Source organism: Neomonachus schauinslandi, chromosome 6 (assembly GCF_002201575.2).
Source record: "Neomonachus schauinslandi chromosome 6, ASM220157v2, whole genome shotgun sequence".
In the NCBI taxonomy this organism is placed as follows: Eukaryota; Metazoa; Chordata; class Mammalia; order Carnivora; family Phocidae; genus Neomonachus; species Neomonachus schauinslandi.
Window position 1 is genome coordinate 116,240,347 of NC_058408.1, and position 17,255 is coordinate 116,257,601.

The window sequence follows — 17,255 nt, forward strand, 5'->3', positions numbered from 1 at the left end:
TCAAAACACTTGTTGTTCGAAAAGATCAGTGAAATTGACAAAGTTCTAATAAGACTGGCAAAGTAAAAAGACACATGGTACAAAGTAGCAGTATTAGGAATTAGTCAAGGAATATGACTTGACACTGCATACAAAAAAAAGTAATGTGAAAATGCTAGGAGTAACCCTATATATATGAACTGAAAAACATAGATGAACTATACCAACTCCTTGGAAAGGAAGAACTACTACAACTCATCAAATATGAAATCAATCATTTAATAGCTTTAAAATTATTAAGGAAGTTAAATTCATAATTAATACTCCCCCAAAGAGAAATCTCCAGACTCAGATGGTTTCCCTGGAGGATTCTATCAAATTTCTAAAGAATTGACACCAACTCTACACAATTTCTTCCAAAAATGTTAGATGAAGGACACTTGCCAATTTATTTTATGAAGCTGACATTATCTGGATACCCAAATCAGACATACACAATACAAAAAATAAAATTACAGACCAATATCTCTCATTAATATAGATGTGAAAAAATCATTAACAAAATATTAGCAAATAAAATCCAGCAATATATGAAGAAAAATTATACACCACAGCCAAACAAGGTTTATATCAAAGATGCCTGGTTGGTTCAATATTTTAAAAATCAATAATTGTGATCTACCATATCATTAGGCTGAAGTAGAAAAAAATCACATGATTATGTTAATGTAGAAAAATTATTTGAAAATATCTAGCATTTGTTAATCTAAAAGTTCTCAAAAAACTAGGAATACTAAACTGCTTCAACTTGATGAAGAGTGTCTACAAAAACCCCACTGCTAATTTCATATTAATGATGAAAGACTAAATACTGTCCCTGTAAGTGTGGAGATGAGGCAAGAATGTTGCATATATAGAAGTTCTGGCTAGTGGAATAGAAAGAAAGTAAGAGAAGAAAGTAAAAGGAATGCTGATTTTAACAGAATAAACAAGAATTGCCAATAGCATGATTACCTAAATGAAATGTTTTTAAAAAAAGAAAATTCCTAGAATTAATAAATGAGTTCAGCAAGTTCACAGTGTATGAGATAAACATACAAAAATCAATTGTATTTCTATATCCTACCAGTTAACATGTGAATGCCAAAATTAAAAATACAATATCACTTATAATTGCTCAAAAAATACATAGGAATAAATTCAGTGAAATATGTAAGGAGCTTATACTCTGAAAACCACAAAACTCTGGTGAAAGAAATCAAAGTTTTAAGTAAATAGAGAGCCATATAATGTTTCTGGATTGAAAGATTTTCATAGTAAAAATGTTAATCCCCCTCAAACTGTTATATAGTTTTACAACCATTCTTGGGCACCTGGGTGGCTCAGTCCGTTAAACGTCTGCCTTTGGCTCAGGTCATGATCCCAGAGTCCTGGGATTAAGCCCCGCATGGGGCTCCCTGCTCAGCAGGGAGCCTGATTCTCCCTCTCCCTCTGCCCTACCCCCTGCTCATGCGCTCTCTCTCTCACTGACTCTCTTGCTTGCTCTCAAATAAATAAATAACAACTTTAAAAAATAAAAAATAAAAAAATAAAATAAAACCATTCTTATCAAAACCACAAGAATTTTAGATATAAGAAAGCTTATCATAGAATTTATTTGGAAAGGCAAGGAAACTAGAAGAGCTGAAATAATTTTGAAAAAGAAGAATAAAGTGGGAGGAATCTGCCTACCTACTTACTCTTAAGACTTATATAGCTGACAGTGATCAAGACTCTGGTAATAACAGAGAAACAGGTACATAGATCAATGGACCAGAAGAGTTAAGTCAGAAATATGTCCACACAAATATGCCCAACTGATTTTTGACAAAGGTGCAAAAGCAATTACATAGAGAAAAGATAGCCTTTTTAACAAACAGTGTTGGAAGAGGTGACATTTCTAGGTAAAAAATGAACCTTAATGTAAACCTCACACCTTATAAAAAAATTAACTCAACATGGATCACAGACTTCAATTTAAAATGTACAACTATAGGGCACCTGGGTGGCTCAGTTGGTTAAATGACTGCCTTCGGCTCCGATCATGATCCTGGAGTCCCGGGATCGAGTCCCGCATTGGGCTTCCTGCTCAGCGGGGAGTCTGCTTCTCCCTCTGACCCTCCCCCTCTCATGTGCTCTCTCTCTCTCTCTCTCAAATAAATAAATAAAATCTTTTAAAATAAAAAAAAAGTACAGCTATAACATTTCCCCCCAAAATTGAAAAGATTCAAAATCTAGTACTAGGCAAAGATTTGACACCAAAAGCACAATTCATAAAAGGAATAATTAATAAACTGGTCTTCATAAAAATTTAAAAAAAAGTTTGCTCTGTGAAAGACCCTGTTTAGAATATAAAAAGACAAGCTATAGAATGGAATAACATATTTGAAAATCACATATCTGACAAAGGACTAATATCTGGACTCTCAAAATTCAACATTAAAAAAATCTAATTAGAAGATGAGCAAAAAAAATGAACATTTTACTAAAGAGAATAAACAGATGGAAAATAAGCACATGAAAATATATTCAACATCATTAGCCATTAAAATATGCAAATTAAAATCTCAATGAGATATCACCACACTCCTATCAGATTAGCTGAAATAAAAAATAATGACAACACCATATGTCAGTGAGAATGCAGAGAAATTGGACTACTCATACATTGCTTCTAGAATAAAAAATTACACAGTTCTTCTGGAAAACATGTTGTTAGTTTCTTATAAAACAAAACATGCAATACCATACAATGCAGAAATCATACTCTTGGGCATTTATCCCAGAGAAATAGAAATTTATGTGCATTCAAAACTGATATATAGATTTTCATTGCAGTATAACAGCCAAAAAAGCTGGAAATACCCAGATGCCTTAGGGTAAGTAAATGGTTGAAAAAATAGTGGTATATCCATGCCATGGAGTACTACTCAGCAATTAAATAACAAACAAACAAGCAAACACAGAAAACTACCACTGATACATACAACAATTTGAATGAATCTCAAGGTTCTTATGCTGAACTAAAGAAGTCAATCCCAAAAGGTTATATGCATTTGAATTCCATTTATATAATATCTTGAAATGACAAAATTATAAGGATGGAAAGGAAATTAGGAGATTCCTATATGAGGAATATAGGCAAAATTAGATCCCTATATTAGGAATATAGGCAAAATACAGACAAAATTATAGGGATGGAAAGGAGATACGCAATTGTTATATTAAGAGTATAGGAGGGGTAGGGCCAAGAGAGTATCTTGACTCAATCGATATCAGTATCTAGTTTGTGATACTGTATGTAGAATACTGCATTTTACCTGATATATTATATTTTACATTATAGTACAACATTGTGTCTATTGAACTGTACTGGATCCAGGTTTTGATTTAGGAGATGTTACCTTTGGGAAAACCTGAAGAAAGAGTACCCAGGATTTCTTATAACTACATGGGAATCTGCAACTATCTTAAACAGAAATTTTAATATTCACAACAGAGAAGAATGAAACAAATGTCCATTGATGGATGAATGGATAAACAAAAGGTGGTATACTCATACAATGAAATATTATTCGGCATGGAAAAAGGAATGAAATCCTTATGTCTGCTCTCACATGCCTGAAACTTGAAGACATTCCACAAAGTAAAATAAGCCACACACAAAAAGACAAATACTGCATAATCCCACTTACATAAGGGCATCAAGTGGTCAAATTCATAGAGACTAAAAGGAGAACAATGGTTACCAGATGTGGGGGAGGGGGCAATGAGGAATTTAGGCTTAACAGGTATACTTTCAGTGCAGGATGATGAAGGACTGCTGGAGATGGGTCATGGTGATGTTTGCAAAACAGGGTTTATGTAATTAGTGTCAATGAACTGTGCATTTAAAAATGGTTAAAATGATCAATTTTATGTTGTATCTATCTTACCAATAAAAGGGAAGAACCTCAAGCAGAGCAAAACAGCAACAATGACAAAGTTACATTTGGGGGAGGAAGAGAACATGATGGAAGGAACAGGGATAAACCTGGACTTCTCACAGTATGCTTTCTTTTAACCTTGTAAATCTTTTATAGAATTATAATACAATTAAATTTAAAATATGAAATTCTTAAAAAACAAAAGCCAGTTGAAAGAATATAATACACCTAACTCTATTGACTTATGGCATAAGCGCACATAAAAACTGGGAAAATAGAAATATTTTCAATGATTATATTGTTGGAGATAGTTTTGGGATTATTGTTGAGACTGGTTTTTATGTCTTTAATTGTAAGATAAAGCACGTAAGTAATTTTTTTGGAGTTGCAAGGAACTGAGAATTTTAGCATGACAGAAAGAAGATACGAATGTTAAGATTAATGAAGTTAAGGGGTGCCTGGGTAGTTCAGTCGGTTAAGTGTCTGACCATTGATTTCAGCTCAGGTCATGATCTCAGGGTCCTCGGATCTTGCTGTGTCAGGCACCCCCCTCAGCAAGGAGTATGCTTGAGAATCTCTCCCTTTCCCTCTGCCCCTCCCCCTGTACTTGTGCGCTCTCTCTCAAATAAAAAAATAAATCTTAAAAAAAAAAAAGATTAACAAAATTAAGTAAATGGTGGATCGACACCACCTCCATGCAGCCCACAGCAGCAGCACTCTGGGTGGAGAATCCCCTCCCTGCCCGCCCAGCAGCAGTAGGCTGCTCTCTCTGCTGGAAATGGTGTCAGGTGAAGGCTCTACTTCAGTCGTAAAACAGGAGCTGCTTGGAGCAGGACCTGTGTCAGATTAGATCCTGGAGGCACTACAGGACAGTGGGAAAGAGTGCAGGCTTTGGGATGAGCGGGGTCAGACTTGGATTCTACCATTTCCCAGCTATGGAACTTGGGCAAGTCTTTTCACTTCTCTGTACAGGAGTTTCTTCATCTGTAAAATAGTTACTGCAAGAATGAAAATGAGCCGATATATGTAAAGTACTTAGATCAGTGCCTGGCATATAATAAACACTCGGTATATATTAGTATTATCATAATTTTCCCTTATCATCCAGTTCAGCATCTGATATATTGTAAGGACCCAATAAATCCTGAATGAATAAATAAATGGTCGGTGGGAAGGTGGGTGCAGCAGGTTCAGGATGCCCACAAGTTCTCTGACATCCCTCCTTTGGAAAGGGAGCTCTCTGTCCCCTCCGGTTGAAGTGGGCTAGCCTGTGACCCCTTTGACCAACAGAGTATGGTGTAAGTGACACACACCAGCTCTGGGAGACCTAAACCACCATGTGAGAAATCCATCTACACTGTTGGAGAGGGAGAGGGTCCCAACTGGACTTACCCTTCCCTCCGTCCCCTTCAAGGCACCAGGCATGTGAGTAAAGACATTTGGAGCCCTTCAGACAATCTAGCCATTCGCTGATGACCACCAAGTAAATCCAGTCCACACCACGTGAGGTAAAATTGTCAGTTACGCTCTGACCAAATTCCAACTTGCAACATCATGAGATATTATAAAGTGGTTGTTGTCTTAAGCCCAAGTTTTGGGGAAGCTTGTTATGGAACAACGGGTCTTCTTGGGCTTATTGCTTCCTTCTTCAGGACCCTCAAGGAGCCTGCCCTGAGGAAGCCCCATCAGGGCAAGGAGCAGAGTGAATGCGGGTGCACTCATGTCTTCCTCCAGGGGGCACCACCAACGTTTGATGATGACCTTCTCATCTTTCTGCAGCTCAGGGACTAGTGATAAAAAAAACTAGTCCTCCAGTGAGTGTAGAGCCTGTGACCAGTCCATCCACGGGGCACTACAGAAACCCCTTGCCCCTGGGGTCCAGGCCACTTTCCCTCCAGGCAAGTCTGAGGGGCACCCCCATCAAAGCCATCATGACCTGTAGGACATGAGGCCAACAGTCCTCAGGCCTGGTCTGCAGCCCCTGACCTGCTCTCTCTACTTTCACTGGAGCTGGTCACCCCACAAATCCTGCTACCCGTGCCATGGACTCTGAAGGACCTTCTGCCCAGAGGTCATCTGTGTTCTCCCTCCATCACTATGCTGCCTGAAGGACTGGATTTGGGGAGGGGGCACAGAAGGGAGAAGAACACTGGCTAACAGAGATTGCCCAGCACACTTAAATCAATCACAGTTCCCAGTGAGCTGCCTCTGAAGGCTGATTTTCTTGCTTCACTCAGACAGGCTTTTGGATCTGATTTTATAGATTTCTGTGGTCTGAAATACTCAATAAATTTCCAGGAGCCTTTCAGAGTCCTGCTCTGTGTTTCATTCACACCTCCTGACAGTTCCTGTTCAAGTGAGGAGCCCTGCGCAGAGGCTGGTCGCAGCCTGGCCCATCCCCCTGAGCTCCGAGGGATAAATCTGTCTGTATCCTGGCAGGACAGTGCCCCCTCCCCGAGCTTCGCGATGTATGTACGGGGGTAGGGCCTGGGAGTTTCGAAAGTCTGGGAATGTTTAATGACACCAATGTTTTCCAAAAGCATGAGAAGAGGAGAATGTTCCAGGCTCTTCCCTTACATCTTGAAGATAAACATTGATTGAAGGGAAGATGGTAAAGCCAATCTACATTTTCTTGGCTCTCGTGCAAAGTCTGGTCTTAATACGAGCTGGCCCAGGACAAGACCAATCTTGAAACATCATTAGACTGGCCCTGGGAGCTAGCAGCAAGCCAAGGCCCAGGATGCAGCTGTAGGAGGGAACTCCTACTATGCGCTGCCCTCCCTGGAGACGCACCGGCTCACTGGTCTGTCCTACCGCTCCAGGTGCCTCCTGCAGAAGACCCTGAGGCACGGCCACTATCTGTTTTCTCCTGTGGACACAGGGTCAGAGGACGAGCACCTGCCATACCCCTGCACCTGTCTGTGTAGGATTTGCAAGGACCGGCCCAGTGGAAGAGGACTAGATGCAAACAGACAGGCTTGAGGTGGGAAGCACTCCCTGGTGGGCTCTCTAGTACCCTGGAGCATCTGGAAGTTGTCCTGAGACAGTGCATTATCTCCTGACTGCCTCTCCTGATGACCAGGATAAGGCCCATGGAACCCCTGGTGAGCTTTCAATAAAGCACACTCTGACTCTTTCTTTGTGTTGAGCAATATGGCGTGATGACCTTTCTTTCATGTGACTATCCAACTTTCACTTGAATACTTTCAGGGCCATGGGACCCGCACTGTACAAGGCTGATGATGCCATCCACGGAAGGACTGTTCTTCACCATGAGCGGCCTCTCTTGGTGATCCTAAATCTTCACAAAGATTCCCCATAGAAGATGTTCCCCTCTCCCTTCTACCTTCATGTAGCTTTCCAGACCCCTCACATCTTGACCAAAACAGGATTATAAATAGACTCTTATCATCTTGTCCGTGGATGTCCAGCTGGGGGATGGGGGTGTTAGCTGGTTGGCGCAATTTGTTGGTTTGTCACTCAGAACTCATTGGACATGATTTTTAGTCTCCTTTACTATTCTGGTCGCTCTCCTCGCAATGCGTTCCAGTTTATCTATGTGCTCCTCAAGCATGACATTTGAACTATCGCATTCTCTGTCCACCATAATTGTATTAACCCAATATTAAGGCCATATTTGCATTTATAACAGCAGCTGCTATATCACATACTATGGTCAAACCAAGCTCTCTACAGCTGTATGAAACCCCAGGTCACAGGGAAAGCTGCGAGGCTGGCTCTTCTCTGTTTTGCTTTTCTAGTGGATGGGCACACCACAAGCCCATGGCTTTGGGTTAAGTTCCACTTTCTTCTCCAGTGTATAGTATAACTGACTGACCAAATCAGAAAAACAAATACAAAGAAGAATTGCATAAATATGTTCCCATGTACAGAAAAAATAGAGATGGAAATACACACACATACACATATGCATTTACATCTCTGTATTTGCCGGTACATAAAAATTTCTGGAAGGATACACAAGAAACTATTAATAATTGCTGCCTTGGGCAAGCGTGATTAGAGGATCTGGAATGAGATATTAAATACCTTTAATATTGTTTGAATATTACCACGTACGTATATTACTTCTTTGGTAAAAAGAGTACTAACTATATAGAAATAATCCGTTTCCTCTGAGTCAAGCCATTAATCTCGCCTATAAACTGCTTCCTTCCCATAAACAAACTTGAGGAGCTTGGCTTCTCAACTTTCATCCAACCTCCTTTTCGTATTTAAAATGAAGGACAAAAGAGGGGCACAGTCCCTTAGGCCCTCCCTCAACAGCAATGTATGACAGAACTTGCATTAGAATACCCTGCTAGTTTGGTTTCCCCTGAAAGCTCTTTGAGACAGATTACATTTCTGGGTCTTTCTCTTGATAAACTTCCTCTCTTCAAGTACAAGAGTTGCAGGGGCACCTGGGTGGCTCCGTCATTGAAGCATCTGCCTTTGGCTCAGGTCATGATCCCAGGGTCCTGGGACCAAGCCCCAGAGCGGGCTCCCTGCTCAGTGGGGAGTCTGCTTCTCCCTCTCCCTCTGCCTGCCGCTCGCCGCTGCTTATGCTCTCTCTCTCTCTCACTCTCAAATAAATGAATAAAATCTTTAAAAAAAAATAAAGAACAAAAGTTGCAGCAAGAATTCAGGATGGAAGTGAGAGTGTGAATGTGTGCATGCAGATGGCTGGGGGAGGTCTCAAGTGTACACTGCAGAGAAACATGCTCTCTCCATATGTTCCATGCTAATGGCACACACAACCTCATGGAGACCATGACCCACTGAGCAGACTACTTTATTTTCTGACTTGCATTTCACTCAAGATCTGCTCAGTCCAGGAAACCTTAAAGAACAACTCCAACCAGAGGCCCGTTGGGTGAGAAAATATTTTTTACTTGTCCAAACAGAGCAGACAGACGCTATGGTCACAAGGGAGGAGCATTCGAGAAGAGGTCTTCCCAGTGTTTCCCACAGACCCCACTTTGGGGGTGCTTGGGTGTAACTCTCAGGAGTATGCGATGGCCGAGCAAGGCCAGGGCATAGTGGAGCATACAATTCCAAGCTTTCCTCTCCAGACTTGTCACATGCCTTGGATCTCCCACACTGCCCCGCGTTCTATAATATATTCATCTTCCTATTCTCAGCGAGCGGCATTGAGCCCAATGGCCACATGTCTATGAGCATGAGGGCTTCAGTGTGTATTTTCTTCTGTGGATCACTCTATAGTCTCTCTGCCTTGGAGATGATCCACAATTGGCTCCCAAATCCAGCCCGATTAGGCTCATCCATTCCACAGCTTCGATGTAATAATCTCCAAGGGAACTCCCCAGAGATAGGCTTGCTCCGCATTCACTCCTAATTACCCTCAGCATCACAGGACATATTATCCAGGGTAACATGAAATCCTGCACTGGAAACACTCATCACTTGGACAAAATTTATACAAAATATTGCTCTAACTGTGGTGTTATTTGAAAGTGGAGGGCGACTTGCTAGAATTTAGTGAGAGGCAAGCTATATATAACTCATTTGGATGGAGTTAACCTCTGTGTGGACTTCCTTGGGGACCCGCTGCATTTATCACACACTGAAACTATTAATGCCACGGCAGATTGCTATAATATAACACACACGTGCTGTCATCATCTCGCAATAATGCAAAACCAAGACATTCACTTGGGCCCTTCATTTTGACAGTTCCAGCTCAGTGCCCACTGAACTTGCCGTGCAAATCCACATATTATTTCCTGACTTTGTTTCACATTTGCAGCTACATGAGGCCAAATATCCACGAGAAAACCGAAAAGCTCCATTAAAAGTCTTGCTTTTTAAATATCCAGATGTACAACTTTGCCTAGCACAAACATCTAGAATTTTTCCTGCTCTGTTTCTCCGTATTTAACCTGTGTTTGGAAGTCTGTAGACCTTTAAGACATCTGGCCACTCAAAACTTAGGCCTAAGGCTTAAACTTGAAAATGACCGATAAACAACTCCAAGGCATGTGAAGCTGCTCCTTTCTTTCCCAGGCCGCTCAGAGCAGTCGTCATGAGCCCAGTGAGGAACACGACACAGCTGTCTGGACGGTTGGCGCTAAGCGGTCCCAGGACATCGGGGTCAGGCTCACGGTGAGAACTCAGCAACACGTGTCTGATGCGTATTGAATGTCCTGTGGCAAAGTCTTGCTCTCCAGTGATTTTTAATGTTAATCTTGTGTCTTACAAAAAGAAGGACATGTCGGAAAATTACAGGAGGCTAGAGCTGGACAGCTGGCCAGTCTAACACCAACAATAAAGGAAGAGGAAGTGCTGCTTTCAAATTCTGTTTCTAGGATGGGAACTCCCTACCCAGGAGTCCCCAGAGAATCCCTTTCCCAAGAGGTGTTCCATATCACCCATCTAACATTCAAAACCCACTGTCTCTCCAAACACACGTCACCACTCCGTGCCGCCCCATCTCCTTACCACCATCCACTTGATGCTCTCATCTACTGGGTGTCTATGCCACCCTCCCTGGAATTCTTTCTACACTTTGAGCCTTAGTTTCCCCATCTGTAAAATGGGGACACATTTTCCTAGGATTTTTTAGGGATTCAGTATGACCACGTATGTAAGGGGCTCAGCCTTGCCCATGGTAAGCTCTACGTAAATACACCATCGACATCTTTTATGGACCCATACAGAACAAAGGTTTGAAAGTCAGACTGGGTCTCTAGCTTGAGCAAGTTAGGAGCTCACACGTAGGATAGTTAGAGCGAAGGAGTTAGTCGTGTAAAGCACCTTGAGTAATGTTTGGCACCCAGGAAATCATTGATAAATGTTAGCCATTTGGATTAGTGTCCTCTCCAAGGAAGACCTGTTCTCTCTCCTTTGTCATGGCCCCTCAAGAGAGATGTTAGTCTTACATACTGAGTATTTCAGGGATGACATCATTTGGCTGTTCCTTGTTTCTTGGGTGTGTTTTTTTCACTTAGGGAAAACTCTCCCTTTGTCTCTCCAGTAGGTGCCCAAATATATGTGAAGAACAGTTTGAATGGTGATGGACCATTACCTGGTGCCATGTATGCTTTCAGACCCCCATGCACCCTCGGGGCTGAAGTGGACTCCCGCTTTGAGTGACCAGGCCTGGTGATGAGGATTTCCTGTGGCTGCTGGGGGAGGCCAGGGGCCTCAGAACAGCTGCTGGAGGGGAAAGGGAGAGGCAGGGCTCAGGGCACGTTCCGGGTCTGATGCCAGCTCTCTATTCACCAGCTGGTGTCCCACTGCAGTTGCTGTCTGTGGAGGGACCGTTCTGGGGGTCTGTTCTCACAGCCCCGAAGAGCCAATGGCTAAGAAGATGCCCTCGAAGCTGCCTGTAAACTGTGAACCCACTTGCTCTGTCCCCAGGTCTTCTTATTCCTGTCTTTCCATTTTGGGGGGTAATAAGTGATTTTTTGGTTACGATAGAAACTATTTCCTAAGTTACCAGGGAAAATAGTCTTGCTTATTTGCACTAACTGAGACATAATGACATATTCACATAGTATCAGGTCCACCCGTGCAGGTCTCGGTGACTGATCAGGACCCAGGGAACTGAGGCTCATGGGGAGCAGACTGCCTGCCCCTCAGAGGAGGCCGTGCGTCCACAGGAACAGGAGGTACTGGCCAGTCGCTGAGGCTAAACCCTGTTTTCTTGACCAATTCCTCTGTCTCTGCGGGAAGGGGAGCTCATGCCTCCTTCTCCCTCCATGGGGACCTCTTCCCACCTTGCCCGAGGGAGGCCTGGCTAGCTCCTGGGACATCCGCACCTTCGAGGAACCACCTCAGCCAGACTCCGAGCTTCCGGGTGGATACCAGCCGTCCATCACTTTCTAGTCACGGGCTTTCTCTTGCTCAGCCCCAATCCCATTGTCTTTTAAATTAAAAAGAAGAAATTGAAAAGGGAGAGAAGAAACTCTAGAAGGCTCCAAGTTCTTATCCGGTGGAGCTCCAACAGGGCAGAGCTGCCGTTGGGGAGCTAACAAGGCAAGGGGTCCCTAGGGGGTGGCCCTGTGGCCCCCAGCTGGGTGATGCCCACAGTGCTCCGTCATCCCTGATGGCAGCTTGGGAGAGGGTCCAGCCACTGACCCCGCGCTCCACCCCTTGCTCTCTTTCCCCTTCCCTCCCCTAATCCCAGCTTCACATCAGCCCCTAACCATCCCCACCCCCCCGCCCCCACCCCCACCCCCACATGCCAGGGGCAGCGTTTCTCTCTCACTTCCGGCTCCTACTGCCCAGACCAGACCTCATCACCTCCACCTCTCCATCTGTGACAACAGCCTCGGATTACATCTCTGGGTGTTCGAGAAGGGTCTTCCCTAAGTAAGGCCAAACACCCGAGGTGACAGAGCCCCAAGTTCCTGCTGGGGGGGCGATGTCTCTGTCCACCCCCACATGCAGCCTCAGCACCTGCTCAACTGACTTCTTTCACTCACACTGTCTCCATTCCCACAACACCACCCACAGAATCCCCTCCATCCCCCAGGGCTGCCCACATACCACCTCCTCCATGAAGCCTACCCTACCTCCCCACTGAGGGTGGGTCCTTCCTCTGTTAGCCTATCAAGCTCACTTTGTGGCTCACAGATCCCATCCTCATTGGTGTAGTGATGATTTGGGACATCTGTCTCCTCTGCCTCACAGCATGCTTTCTGAGGCGGTTGACTGAGGCTTTTCCAGGTTGGCACCTGCGGGTAGGATGTGAAATGTCCATTCTCCCATGGGATCTGCAGTACTGAGGAGCAATCACAGTAGAGGAAAACCACAACTGGTGGCAACACCAGGTGTCGGGCCCAAGTCGGGGGACTCGGGGGACACACGTGTACACAGTCGCCAACAGACTCAAGTGGCCCAAGAAGGCAACCCAGTCCCCGGAGGAGACCCACACCACCTGGAGGAGCCATGGAGCCAGATCAACAAACTATTGGTGGGCTTCAGCCAGCAGACTCTTCTGGTGTCTGCCCCCGATCCTGGGCCTGCCTCAACCAGGCCCCGTGCTCAGCTGTAAGGAAGCTCTGAGGGCCACGTGACCTGAGCCTGGGCCGCTGTCTGGCCACGGTCTGTTCGTCTGTTATGTGTCTTTACTGGGGAGCCACATCCTGTTTATTATAAAGCTGTTGGAAGTTGCCTGGGGGGGGAAAAAAAAAACAGAAGAAAACCAAAAAGAGCCATATTTCCATAGGATGCTACTTCTCATCAAGTAGCTTATCCCAAAAGTCCTGCCCAAATCCTTGCTAACTGGAGAGCCTCTAGTTCATCGGGGTCACAGAGGCCCTGAGCTTCCTCTTGGTCCCAGACAACAGCATCCCGTCCAACTATGGTTTCCCCTACACCTGGGCCAAGCATGTCACAATTTTTGGCTAAATGAGCCTAGAGCTGGTGACGGTTACCAGACATCTTGTGACAGGTAACTCTGATAACAGCAAATCCTTCGCCCAGGTTTCTGTGGTTTTTATGCTGACTCTGTCTTTCATTCTGACAGACAATACCCTCTGTTCCTCTCTTGCTTATATCTGGATCAGACAGATAAATCTCCAGCCATGATTCTCTGGTCCCGGTCTGGTCAGCGCTGACCTCACAGGAAGTTCGTGGGGAAGGTTCCGACCTTCCGACCGAGGCAGAGTGCCAGAGAAGGAAGCCAGAGGGCAGGCCTGATGAATGAGCCTGGGAGGAGAGACTAGGGGAGGTTCGGGAACACTGCATGTGCTGGGGAGAGGGATGGAGCCTGCAGATCTCCAGAAGATAACTAGAAAACGGATGGCATCCCATCCTCCTCCTCTTTACTCCCTTCTTGCTTTTTCTGGAAAGCGCATTTAGCGGTCAATTTCCACTCGTTCTCCTCACTGCCTCCCTGACTTCTCCTTCAAGAGTCAGCCCCAGGCTCACCTCCTCCAGGCAGACTTCCCTGAGTTTGCCTTGTCTGTACTGGGGCTTCTCCCCCTATGGAGTGTCAGTGATGCTGTTCAGTGGCTATCAGCTCCCATTTCCCTTGCTCAGGGGACTGTGAGCTCACTGATGCCATTCATCTCTGTGTCCTCAGTGCCTAGTGCTCTGTCCGGCTCAAGTGCGCTTCTGCAGGAGGCTGGCCCTCATACTTTCTGTGTCTGTCTCCAGCCCCACTGGTGTTGTCCTAGCCACATTCACATCATCTCCCGTCCACGCAGCTCCCATGGTCCTCCACTCCCCCAACTCTTCTCCCTGCCTCCACCCAGCCAGTATGTGCTTGCCTGTCACCAAAGGGCCATCTCAAAGGAAGCAGAAAGACCTGCATTCACATCCTAGCCCTACCACTCTCTAGCTGTGTAATCTTGATGAAGTACTTTAACATTTCTAAAATTCACATTCCCCATGTCCATAATGGATGCAGACATCTTTGATGACGAAAATAGGATCATGTGTTAGAAGACATCAAGTACTGAGTCCTCCTCTCCAAAACATGGAAAGTTAAGTAAGACAAGAAGCCCTCTCTCCTGTCTCAGAAGGAAGTAGAACAGAGCAATCCAGAGCTGCAAGCCCCTCGTTTCTCCTCTGCCAGATGGCAGGCGTTTCAGGGACAGAAACACAACTTTTCGTTTCCCAGAGGCCAGCACAGTGCACAGCTGATAGGAGTCCCTGGGTTGGTATTTGTAAATCAACCACAGGGTGTTTCCTTTGTGTTTTAGATACAGGCTGGATCAATGCTCTGCTTTATGTGGACTTCCCCCTCTGATTATCGCCTCACGTGTCCTCCTGGCACACCCCCTCCAGGCCTGACTCCTGGCACAGAAACAACGCCTCAGGGGATTAGAGATCAGGGAGAGGTGCCCCAGCACCCAGCCCTCTGCCGGCACACTGTGGGAGCTCACACACCACGAGGGCTTGTGGAAACGCTTTCACATGCATCCTTAGCTGAGCAGCTGCTGTAATGAGGGAAGTTCCCTTAGGGGGAACCCGTGACCATGTGCGGGCAAAGGGGGAAGACTAGAAGGAGAAGTACAAAGAAGCAGAGTACTGGGTGAGGATGGTGAAAGAAGCACCGCGGAGGACAACTCTGGGGGAAGGTAAAAGAAGGACAAGTCAGAAGATTCTGGGGGGCTAGGAATGGCCTCCCATCTGAGCCCCAGAAACTGGAGGAGAGCAGAAAGAGATGAGAGCAAGTGGGCCATGCTGAAAATAAGGCTTTGCCCAAGAAACTACATTTACCAGCAGATTCGGGAGTGATTTAGGAAGTCATGCTTATAGGCCTGGGCATCCTGAGCCCAGGGTCCTGTGTGCATCCGCTGTCAGTCTGGCTGGAGGCTGCCTTTCCACAGAACTAACCTTAGGGTCCAGCTGCCTCCTTGATCCTGTCCTCCTTCACAGAGCACAAGTGAATTATTAAGTAATTACCCACCGACCCCCACCCCCGAAGCTTACCCAGGCTCTGATACATGACAAGCATTGTCCTTCCCATCTCACAGGTCAAGTCACGCTGTGAGTGAGAGTCCAGGCTCCATCTGAGCTGGGCAGATTCCAGAACTGTGAGCTTATCTCTTCACTATGCTGCCTACCCCAAGCCTGGAAACCTTTCCCATGTCCCCTTCTAACCCCTTACCTGTTAACTTGTCTGGAACTAGTATACAGAACTAACTCAACCCCACTATTAAAGTCATTCCCAAAAGGAACAGAAAATCAGAACATGTCTAATCCCCGATCCCTGCCACTATCATAGGCTATATGGACACCCAAGACTCAGACTTTGGACACTAGGATCCCAAATAGTGCAGGTGGGTAATCATGCTCTCCTTCCAAGTTCTTTGGAGAGAAAGGAGGCTCAGGAACACCATTCTGTTTTATTGAAAATCTAGGCTTGACTCCTAATATCCAGAAGAAGATCAACCTTGGTGGTAACTCACCTAAAACTGGGCATCCTAAAAAAGCAAGATGGAAGGTAATAATGGAAATCAGTTACTGAATTTGGTAAGTATAGGAAATGAATTGTCCCTAAGTTTGGCCCCATTTCTAGGTAGCAACTTTCTCTCCCAACTTTGTAAGGGGCCCTTGGGCCCTGGAAAGCTCCATAGTCAAATGATAGTTGCTAGGTGTGGGTGTGCTTCTCTGGGTAGTATGGGGCCCATGGTGGGGGGCCCATGCAGAGGCATGTGGGACTGAGCTCAGAGTAAATGGAAGTAGGAAGCATGGTTACAACCTTCTTTTTTTCCTGGAATAATGTGCTTGAAATATATTTTATTTTGTCCTTTTCATCAAAACCTCTTGACTTCCTCATCTTTTAATTATTATTCTCTGGATTCTTCCCCTGTAATTTCCACCTTTCCTTGGTCTTTTTTGTTGTTGTTTGTTTGTTTGTTTGCTTGTTTGTTTTTGGCAGTTTTATACCTGTATTTGACAATCAGTGATTAGTTCTCATCCACATTAACTGCCTGTAGATTTTTGAAAGTGGTGACAGGTACATAGATAGCCAATGTATAGAGCTTGTTTGGTGAAACTTCATCCTCGTTATGTTTTCTGGACAACCACACATGGATACAGTTTAGAACATTCCTTATTCCTTTGGCCCAGACAGATTTGTTGAACCTGGTATCAATGCACACATCTGGAGTTCCCATCTCCTTCATGGCAAATTTCCAGATCTCTTTGAGTGCCCAATGGGCACGCTTCTTGAAGCTCACTCCATGAATGTGCCTCTGAATGTCAGTGGTGTATTCTCTGGTCATTACCTGGTCGATGGCAGAACAGCACTTCTTCATCTTGCCGCCCTTCTTTGTGGGTGCCATTCTGCTGGGCCCTGGTTGGAAAGGAAGCTGTTGTTTTAATATAAACTTTTACTGATTTAACTATACATTTACATGCAGTGATAAGAAATAATACAGCAAGGTCCCATGTACTGTTTATACAAATTCTCCCAATGCTAGCATTCTGCAAAACGATAGTATAATGTCATAAACACAATATTGACATTGCTACAAGCCCCAAATCTTACTCAGTTTCACTAGTTTTTTTTTTTTTTACTCATTTGTGTGTGTGTTTAGTTTCATACAATTTTATCACATGTAGGTTTGTTTATTCATGACTAGAGTCAAAATACAGAACAGTTCCATCTTTATGACCACATTCACCTCCCTTCTCCATCGCCTGTCTCTAACTCCGGGTGACCACCAATTTGTTCTCCATCCCTATAATTTTATCATTGTAAGCATGTTATATAAATGGAATCATACAGTATGCAATTTTTGGAGATTGGCTTTTTTCATTCAGCAAATTCTCTTGAGATCCATCCAAGCTATTGCATGTGTCAATAGTTGTTTCCTTCTTATTGCTGAG

The 17,255-nt window shown here is 44.6% G+C and overlaps 1 protein-coding gene across 1 annotated transcript; it reads right to left on the bottom strand.

Moving 5' to 3' along the window:
* Positions 1-16,330: 16,330 nt before the first annotated feature.
* LOC110589682 (60S ribosomal protein L31-like) lies at positions 16,331-16,708 on the bottom strand. Its single transcript, XM_044916218.1, has one exon. The coding sequence runs from the start codon at positions 16,706-16,708 to the stop codon at positions 16,331-16,333; it is 378 nt and encodes a 125-aa protein (XP_044772153.1).
* Between the last annotated feature and the right edge of the window lie 547 nt (positions 16,709-17,255).